The sequence below is a fragment of the Pieris brassicae genome, chromosome 2 (genome assembly GCF_905147105.1).
Source record: "Pieris brassicae chromosome 2, ilPieBrab1.1, whole genome shotgun sequence".
NCBI lineage: Eukaryota > Metazoa > Arthropoda > Insecta > Lepidoptera > Pieridae > Pieris > Pieris brassicae.
The window spans coordinates 18,177,182-18,204,232 of NC_059666.1; the positions used below are offsets into that span (position 1 = coordinate 18,177,182).

General features: G+C 34.7%; 5 protein-coding genes across 6 annotated transcripts; 2 read left to right on the forward strand and 3 right to left on the reverse strand.

Annotated features, from left to right (window-relative positions):
• Nucleotides 1-110: 110 nt before the first annotated feature.
• On the forward strand, nucleotides 111-6,675 carry LOC123719493 (exportin-1). Of its 2 annotated transcripts, none has more exons than XM_045676186.1 (4): nucleotides 111-190; nucleotides 546-3,528; nucleotides 3,797-3,940; nucleotides 5,658-6,675. In XM_045676186.1, the coding sequence occupies exons 2-4, from the start codon at nucleotides 634-636 to the stop codon at nucleotides 5,802-5,804; spliced, it is 3,186 nt and encodes a 1,061-aa protein (XP_045532142.1). In that variant the 5' UTR covers nucleotides 111-190; nucleotides 546-633; the 3' UTR covers nucleotides 5,805-6,675. The 2 variants fall into 2 exon arrangements, with proteins under 2 accessions (XP_045532142.1, XP_045532143.1); XM_045676187.1 differs by lacking the exon at nucleotides 111-190 and adding an exon at nucleotides 206-355.
• A 2,381-nt stretch (nucleotides 6,676-9,056) lies between these two features.
• Nucleotides 9,057-11,339, forward strand: LOC123718670 (UDP-N-acetylglucosamine--dolichyl-phosphate N-acetylglucosaminephosphotransferase). The gene is made up of 5 exons (XM_045675371.1): nucleotides 9,057-9,475; nucleotides 9,548-9,662; nucleotides 9,794-10,007; nucleotides 10,178-10,409; nucleotides 10,853-11,339. The coding sequence occupies exons 1-5, from the start codon at nucleotides 9,336-9,338 to the stop codon at nucleotides 11,337-11,339; spliced, it is 1,188 nt and encodes a 395-aa protein (XP_045531327.1). The 5' UTR covers nucleotides 9,057-9,335.
• Nucleotides 11,340-11,726: 387 nt separating this feature from the next.
• Nucleotides 11,727-14,896, reverse strand: LOC123718663 (vacuolar protein sorting-associated protein 54). The gene is made up of 2 exons (XM_045675359.1): nucleotides 14,626-14,896; nucleotides 11,727-14,333 (listed from the first exon to the last, which is right to left on the reverse strand). The coding sequence occupies exons 1-2, from the start codon at nucleotides 14,721-14,723 to the stop codon at nucleotides 11,762-11,764; spliced, it is 2,670 nt and encodes an 889-aa protein (XP_045531315.1). The 5' UTR covers nucleotides 14,724-14,896; the 3' UTR covers nucleotides 11,727-11,761.
• Nucleotides 14,897-18,453: 3,557 nt separating this feature from the next.
• Nucleotides 18,454-19,619, reverse strand: LOC123720377 (thyrostimulin alpha-2 subunit). The gene is made up of 3 exons (XM_045676963.1): nucleotides 19,520-19,619; nucleotides 19,176-19,342; nucleotides 18,454-18,863 (listed from the first exon to the last, which is right to left on the reverse strand). Exons 1-3 carry the CDS (start codon nucleotides 19,605-19,607, stop codon nucleotides 18,771-18,773), a joined length of 348 nt encoding a protein of 115 aa, XP_045532919.1. The 5' UTR covers nucleotides 19,608-19,619; the 3' UTR covers nucleotides 18,454-18,770.
• Nucleotides 19,620-21,067: 1,448 nt separating this feature from the next.
• On the reverse strand, nucleotides 21,068-26,298 carry LOC123720268. Its single transcript, XM_045676809.1, has 2 exons — nucleotides 26,156-26,298; nucleotides 21,068-22,520 (listed from the first exon to the last, which is right to left on the reverse strand). Exons 1-2 carry the CDS (start codon nucleotides 26,296-26,298, stop codon nucleotides 21,068-21,070), a joined length of 1,596 nt encoding a protein of 531 aa, XP_045532765.1.
• Nucleotides 26,299-27,051: the final 753 nt, after the last annotated feature.

Sequence of the window (27,051 nt, forward strand, 5' to 3'; positions counted from 1 at the left end):
CATTTTAGACATGTTGTCTAGCCACTGAGCAACAGATTAAAGAAAAACTTTTGATCGATTTCTTGAAAAGCGAACTCTAAATACACAGTCTGTGGAATGTGGGCTTCGTCGTCGCCGAAAACGACGAAAACAACGGGCTTGTGTATGGAAGTGCTTTTGACCGATTGCGCCGCATTTAATAAAATCCTTGGTAAGCTAAGATTAAAGTCAATAGGCATGCTTTGAATTTAAGTTGTCTCTTTTTCTGATTAACCAAGTTAAATTTTTACAAAATGTTTGCGTATAGTTTTTGTACGAAGAGTGGATACCTATTGTAATTTTATGAGAAATGTCATTTTGATTCTACGGGCTACGGGTGTGTTCTGTAAAATTCTATCCTGAGAAACTGAAACGACGTCTTGCGTAAAATAACTCTGTAACCTTTATGTAGAATGTGTATTTTACATAGAGCATCTAACACGCAATGAAGTTCTATTTGTTATTTACATGGCCAATATAGGTTATGATATGTTCAAGCTTTCTAATGTTTCATTTATTTCTTTCAGTGGGGAATGAATGTGAACAAAACATTTATGCCTAATTAATTAAATCGCCAAAAAGTTTATAATTTTGAGTTACATATATATTGGCAGAATGGCTACTTTAGAACAACAAGCTTCTAAGCTCTTGGATTTTAATCAAAAGTTAGATATAAACCTACTTGATAACATAGTTGGATGCTTATATTCTACAGTCGGTGATCAGCAGCGTGTGGCTCAAGATATTCTGACTGCACTAAAAGAACATCCTGATGCTTGGACTCGTGTAGACACCATATTAGAGTTCTCTCAAAACCAGGAAACTAAATACTATGCCTTACAAATATTGGAAAAAGTTATACAAACAAAATGGAAAATATTACCAAGAAACCAATGTGAAGGTATTAAAAAGTATATTGTGGGCCTTATTATAAAGAATTCATCTGATCCAGTAATTATGGAAAATAATAAAGTATACTTAAAAAAACTAAATATGATTTTAATTCAAGTATTAAAAAGAGAGTGGCCACACAACTGGGAAACTTTTATTAGTGACATAGTTGGAGCATCAAAAACTAATGAGAGTCTTTGTCAAAACAACATGGTCATTCTAAAATTGCTAAGTGAAGAAGTGTTTGTTTTTAGTACAGGACAACTGACACAAACTAAAGCTAAACATTTAAAGGATACTATGTGTTCCGAATTCAGTCAAATTTTTCAGTTATGCCAGTTTGTTCTTGAGAACTCACAAAATGCTCCATTGGTTGATGCAACCTTACACACACTTTTAAGATTTTTGAACTGGATTCCATTGGGATACATTTTTGAAATGAAACTAATTAGTACACTCATTTTTAAATTTTTAAATGTCCCTATGTTCCGTAATGTAACATTAAGTTGTTTAACTGAAATTGCTGGAGTTACTGTAAGTAATTATGAAGAACAATTTGTTGCATTGCTGGTGCAAACTATGGAGCAGTTAGAGATTATGCTTCCTCTTACTACAAATATAAGAGAAGCCTATGCTGCAGGACGAGATCAGGAACAAGTGTTCATTCAGAATCTGGCTTTATTTCTTTGTACTTATTTAAAAGAACATGGTCAGTTAATTGAGAGACGTGGTCTAACCAACACTTTAATGAATGCATTGCGTTATTTAGTTTTGATATCAGAAGTTGAAGAAGTTGAAATATTTAAGATCTGTTTAGAATTTTGGAATGCCTTGGCTGCTGATTTATATAAAATTGCTCCTTGTTCTCATTCTGCTGGCCTTAGCTACATTCAAGGCAAGAGTATGGGGAGAAAAGTATTGTATGCAGATGTACTAAGCAATGTACGTTACATTATGATTTCTAGGATGGCAAAACCTGAAGAAGTATTGGTGGTGGAAAATGAAAATGGAGAAGTCGTGAGAGAGTTTATGAAAGATACTGATTCAATTAGTCTATATAAAAATATGAGAGAAACTTTAGTATATTTAACACACTTGGACTATGCAGATACAGAACGTATAATGACAGATAAGTTGCAAAATCAAGTCAATGGAACTGAGTGGTCCTGGAAAAATTTAAACACTTTGTGTTGGGCTATAGGCTCTATATCTGGAGCTATGATGGAAGAAGATGAGAAAAGATTTCTTGTTATTGTCATTAAAGATTTATTAGGATTGTGTGAACAAAAAAAAGGCAAGGATAACAAAGCAATTATTGCTAGCAACATTATGTATGTTGTGGGACAGTACCCTCGCTTCCTACGAGCCCACTGGAAATTTTTGAAAACTGTTGTCAATAAATTGTTTGAGTTTATGCATGAAACTCATGATGGTGTCCAAGATATGGCATGTGATACTTTTATTAAAATAGCACTAAAATGTCGACGCCATTTCGTTACCATTCAGGTAGGTGAGGCATGTCCGTTTATTGAAGAAATTTTAAGTACAATCAGTTCAATTATTTGTGATTTGCAAACACTTCAAGTCCACACATTTTATGAAGCTGTTGGCTATATGATAAGTGCACAAGTAGATCAAGTAGCCCAAGAACAACTGATTGAAAAGTACATGTTGTTGCCAAATCAGGTGTGGGATGATATTATATCACAGGCTTCCCATAATGTAGACATTCTTAAGGATCCTGAAGCTGTTAAACAGCTTGTGAGCATTCTAAAAACAAATGTCAGTGCCTGTCGTGCATTAGGACACCCCTATGTGGTGCAACTTGGAAGAATATATCTGGACATGTTGAATGTTTACAAAGTCATGTCTGAAAATATCAGCCAAGCTATTGCTCTCAATAGTGTTGCTGTCACCAAACAACCATTAATCAAGAACATGAGGATAATTAAAAAAGAAACTTTGAAGCTGATTGCGAGTTGGGTGTCAAGATCGACTGATAACAGTATGGTTTTGGAAAACTTCATACCTCCTCTCTTAGACGCCGTCTTACTTGATTATCAAAGAACAGCAGTCCCTGATGCTAGAGAGCCTGAAGTGTTGTCCTGCATGGCAGCTATAGTGAACAAGCTTGGTGGTCATATAACATCTGAAGTACCCAAAATTTTTGATGCAGTCTTTGAATGCACTCTCGACATGATAAATAAAGACTTTGAAGAATATCCTGAGCACAGAACTGAATTTTTCCTGTTATTACAGGCTGTTAACACTTACTGTTTTAAAGCATTCCTTAGTATACCACCAGCACAATTCAAGTTGGTGTTGGATTCCATAATCTGGGCATTTAAACATACTATGAGGAATGTAGCAGATACAGGTCTGCAGATTATGTACCGATTATTACAAAATGTGGAGCAGCACCCTCAGGCAGCACAAAGTTTCTACCAGACCTATTTGTGTGACATTTTAGAGCATGTTTTCAGTGTTGTTACTGATTCTTCTCATGGAGCAGGACTTACCATGCATGCCACTATATTAGCCCACATATTTTCACTAGTAGAAACGGGTCGTGTCACAACTGCTCTTGGAAGCGCAGAGAATAATATAACTTATATTCAGGTAGATTCGTTTTTCTATTTATTTTTTAGGGACTGAAAACTACATTATTTAATTTAATATTACTGTATTTAAATATTTAAACATGATATAATATATATGAACCATCTAAGAAATACAATGTATTTTAATAATAGCAAAACTGGCACCTGAAAATAACTTTATCCATTATGATCTCTTGATATCATTAGATTATTCATTTGGACCTATGTAGTCCTAGTGAAGTTTTTTATATTGAGATACAATTAAAAATATATATATATTATTTCAGGAATATGTGGCAAACCTTTTGAATGTAGCATTCCCCCATTTGACTGGAAATCAAGTGAAAATAACAGTACAGGGACTATTTAACCTAGATCAAGATATACCTGCCTTTAAGGACCATCTAAGAGACTTTTTAGTTCAAATAAGAGTAAGTGCTTTAATAAATACTATTTGATGACAATTTTGCTAAAGATTTTATCTGTTAAGTAAGATTGATTTATACACATCACCCCTAAAACCACTGTTTACAACGTCAACGTCACTGTGTTACAACTCTTCTTCCCCTCTCGCTTCATGCACTTTTATGATATTCACCATGTACCTAGGTATCACTGAAAATGTTTAGAAAATGAAAAAGGGTTTAATGTAGAAAGTTGCCAACACTTTTATTGTTTTTCGAAGTAATTTCCGTTCCTCTCTATACATCTTCGCATTCGATGGAACCACTGAGAAAAGCAGTAAGCCCATTCTTCCTTAGGGGTCTCTTCTATGGCATTTTCTTATGCTTTCACCGCATCTTCAGGTCTCGTAAAGCGAATACCTAGAATTTTATTTTTAGTTGTTGGGAATAGATGAAAGTCGCAGGGCGCCAGGTCAGGACTGCATGGCTGATGGCTCATTATCGACAGCTGCCATAGTCAAATATTCAACAATCGGAGTGCACAATGTCGTGGTGAAGGACGATCCTGCTTCGAGGGCGCTGCTGTCGATTTTTTTCCAAGACAACAGGCAAACAGCGATTGACATACCAGTCTGCAGTAACTTTTCTTCCATCTTCTATCACAACTGTCCCGAAATGACCTTTCCGACCAAAGAATGAGGCAATCATCTTTTTTCCTTGACTTCTTCCTTTCTTTACCTTAGTTGTTCGATCCTTGAAAAATTTGTCTTTGGGTTCGTAGCAATATATCCAGCTTTCATCACCTGTGACGATGTCAAATAGAGCATTTGAGTCACCCACGTTGAACTTATCTAACATTTGGCGACACCAGTCCATGCGAAGGTGTTTCTGGTCGTCGGTTTAAATATGGAGAATCCATCTGGTACAAAGCTTTCTGACGCCAAATGTTCGTGTAATATTTTTTGCACTTGACTCATACCAATGCCTAGGCTTGCCCGTATCTACTGATATGTCACTCTTTTATCTTCCTCTGTCATGCGTCGCACAACACTGACTGACTGTTATCTTCGGGAGTAATCTTCAGTGTCAAAGGACGTCCCTCACGCGGATATTCATTGAGATTGCTACGTCCACGCTTAAAATCGTTAAACCAATTGTGAATAGTGTCACGAGATGGGGCTTCATTAAGAAATGCTAATCGTAGCCTATCGTAGCTTTGTTGTTGAGTAGGCTTACTACACACACAACGACACTCATAAAAACTCATTGACCGAAAAATTTCTCGCGTAAGGTTCATTTTCACGTCTAACAAGAGTGTTAGATTTGCCGCCAATTCACAAAAACAAATGAATGCAATTTACTACATTAGGTTACCAAAGAGTTCTAAAATTGAAATTCAAAAAAAGTTTGAAGTTAAAGTAAAAAGTTATGAGTACTTTTGACCACCCCTTCTCCAGCTTTGCAATAACATGCTTAAGTAGTTTAATATTGCTAAATTACACAGTTTTGGGATGCATGTTGTGTTGATTAATGATGAATATTGACTGCGTCATTGATATTTGTCGTTTTGTTTGAGCATAAGAAGATACTAAATACGTGTGTGATCTTTGTAGCGTATTATTCCTTTATTTCTGTTACAATTAAACCGGAAATACAAAGAAGAATGACTTTCACTGTCATTGTAATTTTCCCATTTGAAAGGTCAAGTAATATATAGTGTAATAATTTTTTTTTTTATTAATAGGAAGTCACAGGTGAAGATGACAGTGATCTCTATCTGGAGGAACGAATGTTTGCACTCCGCCAGGCCCAAGAGGAAAAACGAAGAGTTCAGCTTTCTGTGCCAGGCATAATAAACCCGCACGAGCTGCCCGAGGAGATGCAGGATTAATCAATACAATCAGTAGTATTGTGATAGATGATAACAGTTCACGGTCAACTCCAGGTAGAGTTATCGTCGGTCTTATGGTCTTTGTATATAAGCCATTATCAAAGTGTTGCGATCCATTATGATTTTAAGGTAACATATTAATTTAATTTTATAATAGTGAACTGTTATCGTTTTTTACTGTAACACTTGTGCTTAGTTTAATAACCTTGTTTTGTTAGTTTGTACAAAGGGTCGCCTGGTAAAATGTTAGATGATGTATGCAAGTGTAAAGGTTGAATATTATGCAAACCTTTCCAGATAAGGTGTATTTTGCAAGCACAAGACATAATTAGAGTATGGCCTTTTTTAAGTGTAAGAATGAAACCATGCAACTTTACATTGCTAGCCAATAAATAATTGCAATAGACATACTTTTTCCACGAATGGGCCTGATTATTATATTACAGAATTTTTTAATAATAATCATTAAAGGCACTCTTTTATTTTGGCCTTTCCATAATTTTCCATAATTTTTTTTTCTTCTAAGCTTTTATGTAAATGACAATGCCTAACGATGGCACTATAGATATTGAGGTAAATGGTTTTATGCCTGTTTTCCTTATTCAATTTAATTTTTATGAAATCTCTGTGATCAGGAGTCAACCGTTAGATATTTTATGTGCGCTCGGAATCTAAGTATTATGAGTAGATTCTAGGGAAACTTCGAAATAAATTGCTGTAAGTAAGTTTGTTTTGTTTAATGTTGTTGCCTGTCAGAACTAACTTCTCAATGGTTGGGAAATCTTCATCTCTGTAGGTTTCCAACTTCATTTGGGCCTGAATAAATGTGGAGTCTTTCAGTTTTGTGTTTGAAATAAACAAATAAATATTACGTGTTTTTTTATTTCTTAATATAATATATTTACTTTCGAAATTATCATATTATTGGAAACCACATGAAGCATGTTACTTTGATTGTAGTTAAGAAATTATGTGTTGAAGTCTAGTTTCTAGTGTAATTATTACATTTTAAAGTAATCAATTTACGTCTCGATTATGGGTTACGCCTGAGCCTTATTCCTGATTCCCCTTTTCTCTCAGATAAGTTTTTAATTTAAGTAGAGCACCATCTAGTAGGAAGTACCGTGTGATATATAGCCAAAGCCTACAACTCGTGATTTGTTTTAATGCTATCTGGGCATAGTTAAATTTTTTTTGCTTTGCGACGTAGTGAACTAACGAAAAATCTTTAGTCACATTTTGAAATAAATTTAAGTTAATTTGATAAAATAAATGTACTTTTAAGTTTTTCAGTAAATTAAATCGAGATATCGCACAATAATCAAGTTTTAGTAAAACTGTATGCATACATTGGTCCGTTACGTCACTATATTCAAGTAGCTGTAATTCTAAAACTATGTGGTTATTACTATTTAATATAACCTAAATCTAATAGTAGAAGCACTAATCTCTCATTATAACACATCAAATGCTTTTTATTTATAAATTTTGATAAAAACTAAAATAATTAAAGTTTGAAAGTCGATGAAACGAAACCGAGACAGATACATAAATTCATAAGATTTAACGTGAGAGAAAATTATATAGGAGAATAATCCTATATCCTATATAGGATTATATGGGAGGAATATAGTCTTTACAGGTACTATAATTCAAGCAAGCTAAATACACTTTTAAAAAAATTCACGCGTGAGTTATGTAATTCAACTGTAGTTAAGTTACGTATCAATATTTTAGTTACTAATTAGAAGCATAAACAAAATTTTATCCGTGTGGCTCCGGCTTATAGAATAGCACCTCCCCATCCCTACCTGTGGGTATCGTAAAAGGCGACTAAGGGATTTTTAAGGCGTAGGGCAGTGACGACCCCATCGCCCCCTGGTAGGATAATTTGAACAACAACTACTTCCGCTATCGGTTAGTCCAAGTAGTGGTAGTGTCATGCTGCATTAGCAGCCGAATGAGCTGACACGATCGGGGTAATACCACTTTCCTACTGAAAACAAGCGTGAAGTGGCCCACGTAGGACGTGTGTCGCGTTTCGTTTAATGTTGTGGAACTTCCAGAAGCTCTCCGAATCATGGCAGCGTTATTTAATAGAACATTTTTACCCCAGGAGGGTACCTGCACTTCTGGTGCAGTAGAATCCGACCATGGGTGTGCTTACTCAGGCTGTCCCGCGTATTCTGGGGGGGACAAAATACCGCTCAACTGCAGAGGAAAATCTAGAAATAAACTCACGGCAAAACAATTTAACACAGACTTTAATAACATTATGGGCTTCACTCTAATTTAAATCCCGTCCATTTTCACCTCGAGACGGCAAAGCGTATGGGATATAGAGTTCGATTGCTCGTAGCACCACATCGGTAACAGACTCAGCGCTGGCATCAGGATCACTACCCTTGAAGCAGACTTGTGACCAGGGGCATGCTGCAAAGAAATGACGCATGTCATCCCAATTGGCCGATTTATAATGCCAGACACGACGGCATTCCGAAAACTGCGTGCGGATTCGACGCCTAATTGGCACAACGGTACGCACCAAGCAGTGGTCGGAGGACCCAAGTGGGGTATCCACATTAACCTCATAGAAGTCTGGGTGGAAAGTCAGCATAAGATCTGATAGCGAGGGCTGATGGTCAGCTCGGTCTGGTATTCGCGTAGGCGTTGTGACCAGTTGAGTTAAACCATATGCAAGAGCGAAATTATGGAAGCCTCTTCCCGAATAGTCGGTTGTACGAGAATTCAACCACTCAGAATTATGGGCATTGAAATTACCCAGTATAACGACTTCAGCAGGCGACAGAGACAGAAGGGAATCAAGAGCAGTTTGGACATGTTCTATAAGTCGATGAACTTCGGTGTTACCGCTGTGTGACCTTTAAATGCAGCAGTATATGCGCGGATGGTCAGCACATTCTACGCGTACCCACAAGGTAGAAAGATCGGATTCTTCCAAATGTAAGAGGCGACGGAAATTTATATCCTCACGAATGTAAAAGCATACACCGGCTTGTGAATTAAAATTATGCTCAAAACAATAGCCTGGATAGTGCAAATGTTCAACAGACGAGGGAAGTATCTTGGTCTCCGTTAGAAACAATAAGACCGGCTTTGCCGTCTCGAGGAGAAAATGGACGAGATTTATATTAGAGTGAAGCCCCCTAATGTTAGTAAAGTCTGTGTTAAATTGTGTTGCCGAGAGTTTATTTCTATAATCGATTATTTTTTCACATCCCTAATCAGTTGTCAGTGCTTCTTAATTTGACTTGAAGGTCTCGTTATATAATAAAAAATATGTACAGTACAGTCTCGTTATATTCAAAAGTATTTTCTTCACTCACACTTCATAGCAGTTAGCACAGATTGTTATTATAAAGCGACATTCCAGTAGAGTATGATGCACATAGAAGTTAGAACACTTCAACAATTAACAGTATGATCAACGCTAGATTAAATAGTGCATACAAGTTGAAATTGATAAAATTAAAAAAGCATTAAGCTACCCAGATAAAGGTTAAGGTTATAATGTGGACCATAATCGTTATAATAATATTTTCCGTTATAGCCTATTTTATTACTGATAATTTAATACCTAAGTTAAAGGATTTATTTATAAATGCCGGCCTCTATGGTGTAGATTTGTGTAAGATCTCAAAGGAGAAAATGTAAGTGTGAGAATGTAATAAACATACATACTGAATTTAAAACTTCTGTGTTTAAAAATACAATGTTTTCAGTCCAGAAGCAATAGGAGTTGTTTCAGGATGTGTATTTTTAGTGACAATTTTTCTATTCATACCAATAGTTTTTGGAAATAACCTTATTGATACAAGACTTTTCCCCCACAATGAGGTATGTGAATTGAAATATAATACATGTATATTAAAACGGATAAAGTTGCTGCAAACAGAGTTAATTAATCTCTGTTTTAGTTATTTTCTTTCTATTCAAAACATACTAATATACATATTTTTTATGGTAAGTTTGCAGAGTTATTGGCAGCTTTGTTGTCAATTTGTTGTATGTTGCTCTTGGGTTTTGCTGACGATGTATTGGATCTACGGTGGAAATATAAACTTCTCCTGCCAACAGTAGCATCTCTTCCATTGCTGGTAGTTTACTATGTGAACTTTAATTCAACAACAATTATTGTACCAGTACCATTAAGACACTTTTTAGGAAGTTCGGTAAATATTGGTAGGTAATTCATGATTTTTATTTAGTGTTAAATTTGATATTATTTATTATCATTCTGTTGATGTTTTGAGAATAATTATATTTTCTACCTAATTAATGACTAATAACAATTTTTGTCAAGTATATGATATATTTTTTGAATATGAATGAAGGTCAAATCAAATTTTCAGGATTTCTCTACTATGTATATATGGGAATGTTGGCAGTTTTCTGTACCAATGCTATAAATATTTTAGCTGGTATAAATGGTCTTGAAGTAGGACAATCTGTAATAATTGCCATGTCAATAATAATATTTGACATTTTGGAACTTGGTGGAGAGCAGCAAAAGGCCCATACTTTTTCTTTGCATATAATGATTCCATATCTTGCAACAACACTAGCACTATTAAAACACAATTGGTAATTGTATTTTTATATTTATGTGTCTGTTTAATATTTAATTATTATTAATGAAAGGCTGTGCTGACTTTACTTGGCACTTTTTTTTAATATTTTTATTTACAGCCTATTTAAGACTGCAATAAGCTGTGTTGACCCAATGAATTGAGAGTGCAACTCAAAATCCTGTGCAATTTAAACAAACAATTATCATGAAACTTACAGAAAAATGTGTTAGGGATAATGTAGCATTCTAACATTTTAAACCAGTCAATAGGTTTTCAGTTAACTTGTAGGTTTTATAGATATATAAGCATAGATTAATAAATAAGATTGAAGTATTTATACTATTTGGTATTGAGAGTGAAACTTTAAATTTTTCCTATAAAAATGCAAAAAATACATGTGAGACTATTATTTATAAAATTAAATCTGTAATTTATACATCTTCATCTTAATTTCAGGTATCCATCTAAAGTATTTATTGGTGATACATTTTGTTATGTATCTGGGATGACATTTGCTGTGGTTGCTATCTTAGGTCATTTTAGTAAAACTGTTCTGCTTTTTTTCATTCCACAAATATTTAATTTTATTTATTCTACACCACAGTTATTTCATATCATTCCATGTCCAAGACATCGTCTTCCCAAATATTGTGCAGAGACTGATGTAGTTGAAGCAAGTCGAACAGTCATAAAAAAAAATGACATTAATGTCATAAGCGGAGCTTTATTGAGAATTTTGTCATTATTACATCTAGTTAATAAGTTAGAGGATAACCAATGTATATACACCAACAATTTAACTTTAATTAATTTATTTTTGATTAAACTTGGACCAATGTCAGAAGCTAAACTTACAATGTGTCTTTTATTATTTCAGTGTTTATGTTCATGTTTAGCATTTATAATAAGATATCCAATGGCTTCATATTTTTATGATCTATAGCCGTTTTACTATTTTACTTTGTAAACAAATGTCTTATTTAAAATCATGAAATAAAGTATATTTAAAAACTTAAAGTATTTTAAAGAACCAGTTTTATATTTTGATAGGCTTAAGGAGCAGCTGTCCTGGATATATAGCTATGCAATTACTGTTATGACCATCTTATCAAAGCAGTATATCAGGATACAAAACAGATGAGTATGGCTTAATAATATAAATTGTCAATAATATCTCCATTAGTCTCTCCTATTTTCTTAATCTTTACAAAAATAAAATTGGAACATGAACAAGTTTTAGATTTAAAAAGAAATTGTGTCAAAAATGTGATGTATCTGCATCTTAATAATTTAGAACATTTTATCAAACAACTTTAAAAAAATGCAAGTATTTGTAAAGGATTATTATAATTTAATATTACACCTTTACATTTCTTTTCCATAACTTAACCAAATTTCATACAATATATTATCTTCTGAATCATTTTCGTTTATTACTCTTAGCGTTTTAAGTGTTTGTAGATAAAACGTCAACTCTGAAGTTACAATACCATGTTGAGGACTTCCATTGGCAACAATGTTCAATTTTGCTAAATGCTCTCGTAGTTTATCCTTAAAGTTTTCATGGACAGTCATATATATTTTCTGAATCTGATTTAAAGGCAAAATATCTATTAAAGCTTCATGTAGCTTAACTAGATGTTTAGATATATTTCGAAATGTTTGTGATGGTACTGGTGGTTTTGCATCCCAACCGACAAGCTGTGAGCATAACATATTGCTCACTATAAATGATATTTTATTTTCTATTTCTTTTTTATGCCCCTCAATGTCATGCTCTATACTACTGAATCCATTTAAAGCCAGGTCTTTTGAATGTAATTTTTCAAGCAAATTTACTATCATTGGTAAAAGCCATAGTATTACTTGCAAAGATCTGGATACAAGTGCTAAATTTGAAGTTGAAATAGTTTTTAATCCTGCACTCTGTATTGCTCCAGCACCTAATACCAACTGACAGCATCGTGAATTAAAAAGTCTAATTAATTCTAACATACAATGAATTAGATATTGAACTATATCTGGTGACTGTTTTGTTGCATCACAGTATTCAAGTAAAATTTTAATCAATAGTTGTACTATTGCAGGTACAGCATAATTTTCTTTGTTAATTATTAAGTATTTTCCATCTGGTTTTCCATTTTCATAGTGTAAAACAGATGGTATTTCACCCATTTCACACATGGTGTTAATAACACTTTGCAATTCATAAGGAACTTCAGCTATTTTCCATTTTTCATTATTAAGTGCAGTAGTTAGTTGAGATCTTCTTTCTAAATGTAAATTTTGAATGAATTTCATTGCAAAACTTCTAAGAGCTAGTTTTAATGCATTGCTGGAATGACCTGTTATTTCCTCACACTTTAACGAAAAATTATCTAGCAATTCAGACAATTTGGATAACTGAGACAGATCCGTAAAAACATAATCTTTGTCAGTCCTAGCTACAATAAGATTGGCACACCTTTCATTGCAATAGTCTGAAAGTGATGCAATCAATTTACTAACTCTCTCTTCCAAAGCACTCTGTTCTTCTGGGTTCCAACTATCATCAAATTCATTTCCAGTAACATCACTCATTTGACTAACATCTTGAATCACATTACAGAGTGATAGAATCTTTATAAATAAATTTATTATTTTTGGGGTAACCTTCTGCAGGAATATGATTCCCTCATTACATAAAAGCCACATATCTGTACTAGATCCTCTCAAAACAATTTCAGAATGTCCATCTCTTTCTGAAATGATTTCTACAACGCTTTGTTTAATTGTTGTTTGGATTGAAGTCATTGCTTCCATTTTAAAAGTATCTAAAAACTCAAATTCCTTTAATCTCAGTATGCCTGATACTATAGAGACTATTTTATCTTTGTCTGGAATGTTATTATAATCTTTCTCTGAACTATTAAAGTCAGCAATTATATACCTTGAAAATTCATCATTAAGCATTTTTTGTATTAACCTCTTCATCTCTGTTAACTGAGAAGAAAGATGACGAAAAGCCTGTACACCTGAAAGTCTAGTTGACAATACTTTTTGAGTAGAACTAATTAGATCTAGAGCAGCTACATAGTCTGAAGTACTTAATAGAAGCTGTATCATGGGTTGAGTTTGTTGAACTGTACTCATTAATTTAAGTAATTCATGTACATTATTTAAGTTGTGTTTAATCTTTGTAAGGCTTATTAATTCAAGAGGACTGGAAGTTAAATTATGTTTAACATCAATTATTTCTTTTCTGGTACATTGAACTGTTTTTATAGCTCGAGCCATTTGTTCCATTATAGTATCATGAGAAAGCATAGCATGAAAAAAAGCATCTGATTTTTGGGCTACTTGCTTTGATATTTTCACTTCAACAACATCAAGGTATGTACTTAATGTTTCTTGAAGTATTCTTATGGCTGAATTTATATCTTGTGAATGGGAAAGTCCAGGAAATATTTGTCCAAAATTTTTTGGATCATTAAGAGCTAATGATTGTTCATAAAATATACTAGGTACTTCACACTCATTTTCAATAATTGGGGCCTTTGATTTTATAGGTATGTTCTCCTTTAACTGACAATGTCTTCTAAATCTTTTGGATATCCTTTTACAGTAAGTCTCAAAGTGCAATAAAGTAATTTCTGGCAAATATGGACTAGGGTATATTTCTACTTTATCTATAAAACTGTCCCCCCATGTTTTGGTAAAAAAGTTACTTTGTTTACCTCTATTAGGATCATTTAAGACCGCCGGCAAATTTAATGAAGATGAGTAGAAGTTCCAATTTTCAGAATCATTTCTGTTGTGTACATGATGTTGCCTAATATGATATTTAAAACCCGCCTTTCTCAGATCACCAAACTGCAATGCAGAACAAATTCCATTTGGTCCATATTGGCATAGTATCATAGATCCATCTTTAATACTGTGCTTTTCTTGAATATGTCTGAAAAATTAAGAATATTATTAAATTAAACTTGGCATAGGTATCACCTCAACACAATTAATTTTAAACTATAACAGAAATATTATAGAGGTCCATTACATTAATGACTAGATGTGCTTAGCGTGTTTTCTTGCTTGTTAATTCCGTGGTAGCGTTATAATAAATATCCTTCCATTAGATAAATGGACTGACTAATACGAAAAGATTTTTTAAGTAATGCTGTACATCAGCGCTGTCAACCAAACAAAGACAGTTTTCAACTATATAATATTATAAATGTAAAGATACCAACTTTTCGAATTCCGAGATCGTAGTGAAGAGCAATTTTGGGCAATGGACACAATTTTGCCATATTGGCGTTTTAGAACAGGCATTCGAATTATTCTCCATAACATGATTATCTTCACCAAAAGACGTTTTACGTTATCTTGATTGTGTCATTGAAAGTTGAATTAACTATTCATGATTTAAAAATAATATTAATTGTTACACCCGCTTAATAAGAAACAAATTTTTATAAAACATGACGAAAGCCCCAAGGCCATAATTTTTTAACTTATTGCTATAAGATAGTGACAAATTAGATTTTCTTATAATATCACTGTCGAGTATCAAATGTCAGACGTCAGTACTCACAACTGAACTTTAAAACGTAGTATCACAGACACGTAATATACAAGACTAGGGTCCCCAGAAACGATCAATTACGATCAGAGTAATCCAAAAATTTAAGTTTATACTTTACAATAAGCAATGATAAAAGTTTTGATTAATGGCAAAAGACGCGTCGTATTTTGAGGGTTCTTGTGGGAAAGTGATTGTTTTATTAATCTTGTGTCTGAGATCTCGTCCGCGTAATCAAACAGAAGCTTGAATGGGAATAATTTTACTACACACGATGTCACGTGACCAAGTATTTTAGGTGTGTAAGCAAATGAGTTAGCAGGACGCCCATAAAAGGCAGTCATCGCAGGTCATGGACACCCATTTTAGTGGATGGGTTGCCGGCCCTCGAGGGAAGAGTGTGCTCTCTTTTTAGAAGTCGTATCTCCAAGGGAAGACCTCCACCGGGAGTCATTTCCACAGTTTACTAGTTTGCAAAATAAAATGCCTAGTGCCATCAAGGCGATACGGATGAAATCTGAAGTTAATACGGCTCGTACCGTGATAAAACAAGTAGAGAGAGATAATCAAGCCGATCAGAATGTTGGAGGTTGACAATTCAATAAGTTTCAGATCATTGCGCAATTGGACTTGGACTTCTTTAAATATCCACCTGATTTTAGAAATAAGTTTGCTACGGCTATTCAGGTCGAGAGCTTGGATAACTAAGAACCGATTGCGATAAGTTTCTAGGTTTGAGCGGTTGCTTTTTTTGGGATTGGGGTGAACATGGGCAGTCTTCTATGAACTTAGAACTATGTCCGAGGCTTATTGTACGAGATCAGACGTGACACACAGTTATTTTGCACCGTTGTGATTGCTGATTATGCTGAGTGACCCACCCGAAAGCCGTCAAGGATCCACAGTGCTTGCTCTTCGCTGATAATCTCAAACTATACATGTTCATAGACAGTCCAGATACGGCAGCAAAAAAATTATCAAGTGGTTAAAGGGAGCATAAGAAATGGATTGGAGTTTAATTTGTCAAAATGCATAAATATGTCTTTCTCGTAAGTTAAGAACTGGGAATTGACCACAAAACAGTTTTAGCGTATTTGAAAAACACTGGGTACACAAAAAAAGGTCAATGTTTGGGCACCTCACGAGCTCACTGAAAGAAACCTAATGAACCGTGTACTCATTTGTGATTCTTTTTTACGATGTAATGAAACCGAACCATTTTTGAAGAAGCTGATAACTGGTGATGAACCTGCGAAAAAGATCGTGGTCAAATGTCAGTCAGGCTTCACAGACTGTGGCGTAACCCGGGTTAAGTCGCAACAAGATGATGCTGTGTGTGTGGTAAGATTGGAAGGGTATTATTCATTATGAGCTGTTGCCACCAGGCAGGGCCTTACATTCTGAACTCTACTGCGAGCAATTGATGAGGTTAAAGCAACAAGTTGAGAGAAAGCGGTCGGAATTAATCAACAGAAGGGGTGTGGTTTTTCGTCATGATAACGCTAGACCTCACACATCTTTAGCTACTCAGCCTTTATACCTTTATAGCCTTTAAACTATCTTTTACGGTTTTACTCAGAACCATCAAAATTAACATACGAGAGTTACGAACTCTCTTCAGAAGTTGGTTGTCAAGGTTGGTGATCCTCTTGGGCCGGCTATTTTTAGACTCGCAATATATTCTTGAACACAAAACTTAAAATCAAATTTTAACGTCAGATACCTTGACTATGGTACTCTAGGAGGTAACACAGATGTTGTATCTTCTAAGAAAATATCAGATTTTAGTTCAATAGGTCTAACTTTAAATTTTGATAAATGTTAAATTAATCTCCACGGTGAAAATTTGGACTTGGTGTCCAAATTAATAAAATTAATACCTTAAAACCAAATATAAAAATAATGAATACAAAATCGCTGTAACTGTTAGGGGCACTGATTTTCAAAGAAGTTTTTAAAGAGTACATTAACTCGATAATATCAAAATTTCAAGATCTTTCTCATCGTCTTCAAGATATTACAAATAGCTTTGTGCATTTTAATGGGAATAAAAAATTCCCAAAAAAAGTTGTATACTTCGCTGTAGCCCTCTATGGAATCATTCAGTTCTATTACGTGATTTGTGATAGAAATATTATTTATTCTATTCATTCCATCTTATAATATAAAAATGAATCGCAAAATGTGTTGGTAAGCGCAAAACTCTACAACGCCTGGAACACTTGTACCAATTTTTTTTTAAATGTTCGTTGAAGTCTAAGGATGGTTTTTACGGCGAGAAAAATTCGAATAATTTCCAGGAAAACCCTAAAACAGCCCTTTTCTTTTTCCCATACAAACGTTTTGTAAATAAAATGTAGAGTCAATTTGAACTTTATTCCTATTCAATAAAGTTCATATTAAATTACAAGCACTCACTGTTGTCTAAGCAATGTCGCGTTCCGAAACACAACAAGTAATAATAGCGCGAACCCGACCAAATTGAATTGTCAAAAAATGTGAGAGCTATAGATCATTAGTACTGATTTTTAATTTGGTTGGCTTCGCGATATTATTTCTTTTATTTTAGTTTCGTCATGCGACATAAAATGCATGTTTTCACGTCATTATATCTGTCAAACACATCGCGTTAAAAAAAGGATTTAATTTTTGAATTATTATTTTAATATCCCTATCTGAGCAAAATTATTTGAATATATACTAATAGGAAAATATAACAATGAGGCACACAATTTTTTAATATTTGTTACTTTTAGGTTCCCACTATCCTTTTAGATTATTTTCCAATCAGGTTTGAACCCTAAGTTCGCCTCTTAGTTTGAAGCCCTCTAGCAGACATCCCAGTCGGGGTTTTTAGTGCGTCCCAGAAGAGTGGCCAAAGTTCGTGGAAGCGAAGATACTTTGGTCACCCGAGCTGAACCTCACACATCGGCCTATCATCAGGGTGATGATTCTGCCATGAGAATTTTTTGCGTCGACTGTAAAATTGGTAGGAACAAAAAACTGCCACATTTCAAATCTGTTTGACAGAACGAAGCCTGTGGGGTCCGCTAGTTATAAATATAAATTGGCTGTATTTAAAGCTATGTAAGCCAGCTTCAAGTTTATTAAGAATAGCTGTAACTGGCTGTCAAAACCGATCTGTCACTTCATTAACAATGAATTCGTAGCTCATACAAATTAATTTTCAAATTTTTAATTTATTAATAATCATAAAATGTAAAGCATTTTCGCATTTATTCTGAAAATAAAATGTCATAGCGCGTTTGATTTTCAACGGTCTGCACACTCGCCCGTTCCCAAACTTCCATTGCCAGCTCATACGCAAAGGTCTATCTGAAATCTCTTTGTTTGACATAGTATTGAGTGTCTATCAATACACTCAATTTATCAAAACTGATCTAAATCTTCTGCTACATAATTGGTAAATGATTATGGTAGTGTTATGTTAAATCATATAAGCAATAAATTTTATTAAATATTTATTCCTCTCAATTTATGCTAAATTAAGCACCGATATGTATATATTTGAAGGGCGTAATCATTATTCCATTATGCATACAATCATCGTGCAATGCAAACTTAATACAGAAAAGATGTAAGCGAATAAGTTTCAACCTGCGTACTTAACTACGTTTAAACATTACCCAAGGTACATTATACTCATGAAATATTGTTTAAGTAGGTACTGGTGGAAAGTTACACTTTAACTTAATAAATTAAACGTTATTTTAAACTACACATATTGTAAATAGTAGGGTTTCTATTTAGTCTCACTTATAAAGTGCAAACTGTATGAGGTAATCGACACGACTATTCCTTTTGACAATGATAGCAAGCACACGAAAGAGCAGATTTAAAAATTAAATTCCTTTCTCCGTCCAAACAAAGCACCTTCGCCGGTATCTGTAACCAAGTCCCAACATTATTTCAAATACAGAAACATGAAAAAGGTAGGTACATCGGTTGTTAAATTATTGAAACAATTATTTACTGAAGATTTTTAAACTGGAGATGGAAAAGATTTTTATTAAAACTTAATATGTGTTTGATAACCGGTAGCTGCTCTTCAGATTTATCAACAAAGTTACGAATTGCTACAACAGCGTTAAGAGTGGCTAAAGCGTATTAGATTGTAAACCATTTTCAAACAACCACTGCTTTCATAGTTTATAGATTTAAGATGACATTTAAAAGCTGTTAAAGATGAAAACTTACATCCTCAGCCTCCATTATGTTACAGCATTGTCCCAGTGAAGTGACGGGGTGTCGTTTGAATCCCAGCATGATACTTGGCAAAGACCACGATTCACAAAATCCACGGCATGCATTGGTTGTGATTTTAAACTCTAAGCAATCCGGAATACTGATTGTTCTCGTGTGGCCTATAAAATAGTCTTTAATAAAATCATATTTCTTGTTGCAACCCTAAAGTGTTGTTAATATACTTTAAACCACAGTTTAGGATTCAACTTGTATGAAAATCGATACAGAGTACACACCACACTGTTCAGTGAACATGAAAAATGTACAGAATTCTCTAATTAAGTATCATAGTTTACCGATTCGATGGCATCCTGGTTTTTTCCATGATTCAGTAGCAAGCAAGTTACTAAATAAAAATGTAATTAAACAACTTTGTAAGAGCATTTTGCTGTTTCTTCTGCGTCAACAGTATTCAACACTTAACAATCTGTCTTTTATATCAAACTTTTCATTATAAGAGCAGGTGTTGTCAACGACGGGTATTTTATTATGAGTATTAGCTCCGCTTTTCTACGCACAGGTATACTTTAATATTATTTGACAAAAACTACAAAAAATAGATTACCAAGTGAGTAGAACCAATTAGTTAATAGTACTTACCAATTTATTCAGTATGGAAATAGTGAAAATAAAGTGTTATTATTCTTATTAGAGGAATTCTTATAAAGAACCTTATTAATCTTAAATGATTAATAAGGTTCTTTATAATATGATAAAAATATGATTTAATCGTACGGTTTTAGCATTTTTATTTTCACCAAAGTTGATCAACTCTGGCTAAGACAGAAATTATTTTTCAGCTCATAAATTTGTGTAACTCAATGTCGGGTAAATGTAGCGGAAGATGGGAACGATAATGAGTTGTTTTTAAAAGAAGCACCTTTGACGCATATATTATGTACAATAGATAGATATCATAACTATACGAGGTAGTTCAAGGTTCAATATTGGTAGTTCGACTTATTTCTTAAGTGTTTATTTGAATCAGTTCCTAGTTCTTATACATTGGAGAGCTAAAAAACGGTTACCGTTATATTATTAACATAATCTGCCAGCCAAGTTTCAGAACGTTTTATAAGCATTTTAGTGGAAAAAAATTGAAATATCGTTTATCGTCTCGTATTTTTAATACTGATAAATAACTAGTGTTTACTATTTTTTTCTAAATAAGAACAATAAATGAGATTTAAATTGATTCTTTATTCTTACATATTTTTTTAGATTTTTCTTATTGAAAATTTAAAAAAGCCAGCAAACACATTAACTCTGAAATAAATTTTGCATATTCCTAACACCAACTCAACCAACACACTTAATTAGCTAGAATCTGAAACTAAAAACCCTTCGCCTTTAGTCCCTTTAGGGAAGGTTTCGAAGATACAAGCAGCGTTATAGCGTTAGGACCCCACGGACCAAGAGTCTCGACACCAAATGGGACAAAATCATATTCGGAGCGTATATTAAGAAGCCTTTGCTTTTTCAGCCTTTTTACAAGAAGCTCTAGCTCTTTTGTTCTTTCCAAGTAGATGGGAAGGCCAGCGTGGCCAGCGGGTTGCATCCCATACCAGCACCTGGCCCATCTTCCGTGAAATCAAACTCATACCACCCGGTTTCTTCTCATCGCCTCTTTTAATACCAGTCGACTCTAGTAGACTTGGTAAGTTGATAGTAGCAAAAGACCGGCGTATAACATCGTTAAGTGCGGAATATGTTATGTTCAGGCAGACCGAAAAGACATTAAAAAAAAAGAATTTATTTATTTATAAGTCTTTACAATTTGAAATCTACTACAAGACTGATCTAAATCTAAATAATACGAATACAATAATTAACTTTCAAATAAACTATAGTCGGCGAAATCGCTGAACGTTATCTAATTCCAGATCTTGCAATTTTACTTGATACCGCACGACATCCACAGGTGAGTCTTGTTTTTGGGGCAATGGTATTATTTCATCTAAGTCCAATTTCGTGACATGTGACTGCAGCGTCATGTTCGCAACTTCTGCGCGACAATCTTCTGTTACGGTTATAAGATGGATTCCCGATGCACGATGGTAAGATGTGTTGGTCCCACATTGTGCTCTTACGATCTCTTCTCGCTTAAGTATGACCAGCCACGTGTTGTCCCGCGTTTTTTGGATCTTGCTGTCACCTAGTACCATCTTAACACGGCTGCAGTTGGCATTCTTGTGTTTTATGAGGTTAACGATGCAATCTTCTGATTTTGTGAAGGATTTCATTTGCAGAGACTCGCAGAGATGAACGCTCTCGGTGATCGACTTGCAGCTGTTGTCGAGGTATGCGTACTCATCGCTTCCAAGTGCAAGGAATTTGGATTTGGGTATAATGGTGAGGTACTCGGTATCAGGGATAGAATATAAATGAATAAGATCATATATACTTTTATCAATAAAAGGTATTTGTAAAATAAATGTTAATGAGTGCTTAGTACTATACGCTTTTACTGTTATTGACCTTTCTAGTTCTCTTATATTTCCTATATTTAAATCTGTAATTGGTTCTAAATTGTATATATTTCCAAGCTGTAATAATTCATATACTAAATTCTGCGGACTTATAATACTTGGGTGCATAACACCTAATTGCGAAAATGTTATAGCATCTTCTAATATCATTAACTTATCTGATATAATTTGCAAACTAAAATCTATTTGAACATAAATGTCTAAGTTACGAACGTGATTAGCTAGCACATCATTCGTCTTTGTTGTATTCTCCAAATACAAAACTAACTTTCGCTGATTTTCATTGATTTTATCTAATTGGAGACCAAATTCTTTTATCGTGTTTTCGGCTATTACTAATGTCTTCTTTTGAACCTTTTGCATAGAAGTAACCTTGTTTTTAATGGCCAAAATATCAGCTTCAAATTTAAGAGCGTCTTGTTGATCTAGATTACCTGTTATGGACTTTATAACTGAGCCTAAACCGTTAATAAGACCTCGTTTGCGCCTAACATTCTGGGGAATAATATAATCAATTTTTCTATTCACTAAAGATAGATTATGTTCTATTTGAGCTCTAAAAGAATTTTGCACTTGATCTGTATGCATTGTATACAATTCTGTGTTATTTATGCTTGCGAATAATGTCGCTAACTCATTAATGGTTGACTGCAAATAAGTCATGTTATACACACATGCTAAATTAAAAATATCTATTTGTTTCATTATCCGCCCTTGTTTAAGCAAAAGGATTCCCGGATTGTTGTTAACAGGATTAAGGATTACGTCACCTCTTGAACAGAGCATGATTGCTCCTGCGATGAGGATCCTGGAACAAGGTGGGGCCTTCTAAGGAGTTTATAATGAACTCTAATCGATTTAGAATTTGGATGTCTACCTATTATCTCGGCTACATTATTAGGGCGGAGGTGAATAATTTTATACGGACCTTTAAATACGGGTTTAGTTTTGTCGTTCCTTGCTGTTTTCGCCACCTGTTTATATACGGTTTCACCTACCTTGAATACGATGTCTACAGCTTGCTTATTACGCCTGGCTATTACCTGTTCTTTATTTTTTGACATTAGGGCAGTAACAGATTGCTGTATAGCTTCTGCGTTTGCCTTATGCTTTAGGACGTAATCTTGATAAAATTCCTTCGGAAAGTGCAGCTCCAATGGGTTACGTGAAGTTGTGTGACCAAATAATAACTCGTGTGGTGAATAACCGGTTGCCGAGTGAATAGCGTTGTTGTAAGCTATTATGGCATATTTCATAATTAACTGAATTGGGTCGTCTTTATTAATCATACGCTGAATTCTAACTATTTCAGCTATAGTTGAATGAAAACGTTCTATTGGTGAGTTCAAGTTAGGGTTATACGGGGTTGTAAAATGAATGTTAATATCATGTAGAGAGCAAATTTCCTTAATTACGTCATTATCGAACTTATTATCTGAGTCTGTTGTAATTTTATGCGGGAGTCCTAAAACAGAGAAAACTTTTAATAATGCTACGGCTACGTGTATACTACTGCATGCATTTAACGGAACTGCCTGTGCGAATTTTGAAAAATTATGTATTATAGTGAGAAAGGTACCTCCTCCTGCTGAATATAAATCCATAAATAAATGTTCCCAGGGCTTACGAGGTGTTTCAGTAACTGCTAAAGGGGGTCTTAAAGGGTTTCTTTCCTTCGCTTTCAAACAAATGTCACATTGGTTAATATACCTTTGAATAGTAAGTAACATGTTAGGCCAATGGTAATTTCTCTGCAATTGCTTAAGTGTTTCCTGTATACCGCGGTGTACTGTCTTACCTTCATGATACTTCCTAATCAACGCTTCCTGTTCGTTCTTATTCTCAACTAGCGTAACGCGCGTGGTACATCTAATAAGTTTTGGGCCTCGATTATTAAATGTGGTACAATAAACTTTACAAAATTTTGGGTACAATTCATCGTTATAAAAATAACAGTGGAATATGCGATCTGCAATGGTGTGCTCTTTAAGAAACCGAATTATTTCCTGTTCTGTGTTATTTACGGGAATAAAAACGTCTTTAATAACAGTGCGTCGGTTGGTTGACCTATCTTCTATTCTGTAAGTGGTACCTGGGGTTGACCTAATATGAAATTGTTTTAGTTGCCTATCGATTGCGTCAGATAAAATAGGGATACCGTTATTTTCATTATCTGGTTGGGTATTATTAGTACTAACTAATTCTACCTCAGTTAGTTGATTTTTATCTATAGCTGATTCTTCAATTGAGGGGCTCTGTGGGTCTAGTTGTACGTCTGGGTCTAAGTTATCATCTTGTCTACTCGGGCCTGCCATCGGTTCGTCATCAGTCTGTCTGTCATTTTGTTGAGTTATACGGACATTTTCAAATATTCGACCAATTAATTCATCGTCTTCATTATCCTCAAGGTTTACTGCAAGTGAATCAATGCTGTGATGAAATATCTTGACTCGAGATAGTGCGTCTGCGTTAGTGTTTTGCAGTCCCTTCTTATAAACAACATTAAAGTCATACTCCGCCAATTTCAGTCGCCAGCGCGTCAACGTTGAATTAGGATCTTTTAGCGACATCAACCATGTAAGGGGTCTGTGATCAGTATAAATTGTGAACTTACGTCCAAAGATATAGGGTCTAAAATATTTTATTGCCCACACTATCGCTAAAAGCTCTTTTTCGATAGTGGAATAACGCGACTCTGAGTCTGATAAAGTACGCGACGCATAAGCTACGGGTTTATCAGATCCTACTCTACCCTGAGATAACACAGCGCCTAGAGCAAAGTCAGATGCGTCAGTTGTCAATATGAACGGTTGGTCAAAGTCGGGGTACTGCAATATCGGATCGTTAGTAAGTATTTGTTTACACTTGTTAAATGACTCTAAGAATTCTGCCGTATGCACAATTTTTCTGCCTTTTTTTAAGCAAACTGTCATAGGCTTTGTTAACTTTGCGAAGTCTTTAATAAACTTGCGGTAGTAACCTTCTAGTCCTAAAAATGATTTGATTTCTTTTTGGTTTTTAGGCAACGGGAAGTCAAGTACAGTACAGCTTTGATCTTGTCCTTATTCGGTTTCAGTCCTTCGTCTGTAAGTTCATGACCTAAAAAATTTACTTCCGGACTTCTAGGAATTCCGACTTATCTAACTGAACCTTAAGGTTATGAGTTTTAAATCTTTCAAAAACTTCACGCAGCCTTTCTATGTGTTCTTGTAATGACGTACTTATTATGATAACGTCATCCAGGTATGTATAAACGTTCGGTAAACCTCTAAGAATATGGTCCATTAACCGTTGGAATGTGCTAGGTGCATTTTTAAGTCCAAATGGCATGCGCAAAAATTCATAATGACCTCGTTCAGTAGTGAACGCTGTCTTCTCTATGTCTTCTGGGTGCATTTCCACTTGATGATAACCACTAGCAAGATCAAGGGTAGTAAAGTATTGAGCACGTCCTAATCTGTCAAGTATGTCGTGTATGTTAGGTAAGGGATATTTGTCTTCAATTGTCCGGTCGTTAAGTCGTCTGTAGTCTATTACTAGTCTCCATTTAACTTTACCAGATGCGTCCGGTTTCTTAGGTACGATATGCACTGGGCACGACCATGGTGAAATACTTTCTCTAATAATACCTTGCTTTAGTAAATTATCAACTTGGTTACGTATTTCTGCACGTTGTTGTGGGGCTTGTCTGTAACTACGAACGTAAATTGGTGTATCATTTGACAATCTTAACTGATGTTTAACTGCATGTGTAAAAGTTAATGGTACATTTTCTGAATGAAAAATGTCGCGGTAACGATAACAAAGCCTAGTAATTTCTCGCTTTTCTTCCTCATTCATGTGACCAGTTCGAATTTTATTCAAATTGTCACAGAGCTCTTTATCTACGTCTATGTTAACATTTAATGTATTTAATTCTACAAACTCGTTCTTAGTTTCAGAATAAGCCTCCAACTCTATAGGGGATTTATCGTAAATAAACATGTTTTCGTCAGTACTATTAACAACAGTAGTTTTAAAAGAACCGGCTTTAACTGTAACTAACGCTGTGGGGGATTCCAAACCTTCAGACCAATAGTGTTTGTTATGAATATACTGTCCATCTATATAATTAGTCTTTATTCTTACTATCTTCTCACATTTGGGCTCAATTTTAATTTTACGCAATTACTTTTACTTTTTTACTTTTTAAATGTTTCAGTAAGTCACATCCTATTAGTCCCTTATATTTTGGGTCGAAGTCGAAAATTAAAAATTTATGAATTGTATCTGTGTTAAAAATTTGTGGTAACGGGAGGTGTACTATGTACTTATGACGTGATCTACTATGTGCGGTGGATATTTCGAAAGGCTCGAACTCAACCAATTGTTCCCAAATATTGCCAAAAATAACATCAGATGAAACAACACTCCGACTGGCACCGGTATCTACTAAGAACTTACCTTGAAACTCCGGCAGCTCTATGTACGGTAGATGGTCGGTATTTTGGACGTTGATTTTCACTACCTCCGATCTTCCTCTCCCTGAGCTTCGTGAAAATCCGGGTTGTATTCGGCTTCCTCCTGGCAAGAATTTGGTTCGACATCGCTTTCGTCCTGTAGACTATTGTAACAATTATAACATGTACCTTGGAACTCCGGGTCCGAATTATAAGGGTTATTCTCAGTATAAAATACCTCTTCAATTAAATATGGGGTTTTTTGGGGTTTTGACACTGACCGCATGGTGACATCCGAATTTTTATGTGCATGATGACCCTGTTGAGGAATATTGAGTGATTTACGGAAGTTTCCAGAGCTTCTACCTCCTTGTTGGTTCTTCCATGGGAGTAACGACTTAACTAGCTGTTGCCGTTGTTCTGGGGTCATATTGTTCTCTTGAGGTACATAGTTATCAGGTCTAAATTAAGGATGTGTGGGTGGAAGATGTAGTCGAGATGGGAAGGGTAACCTGTTGTTATGTGAATGTTGAGGAAAGTTCGGTTCCTTTTGCCTAAACGTACCGTTATAGAATGTCGAAGGGCCCGGCTTGTTAAGAGCAAGTCGCGCTTCTTCCTGTCTAGCTGCCACTATCGCCATTTCTAGTGTATCTGGTTTCGCTATTCTAACGCCTAATGAAACATGGAAATCTAGATTATTAACATACTGTTCAATTATCATTTCCTCATAATAACCTTTATTAGCATGGTTTCCTATAGATAACAGGGTGTCCAGTAACTCACGAAGTCGTTTGCCAAAGGACTCGGCGTTCTCATTTTTAAATTTACGCGACCTCGTAAGCTCCTGCATTACTTGAATTTCGTTGCGAGGTTCGCCCAAGCGACGAATAAGAGCTGTCT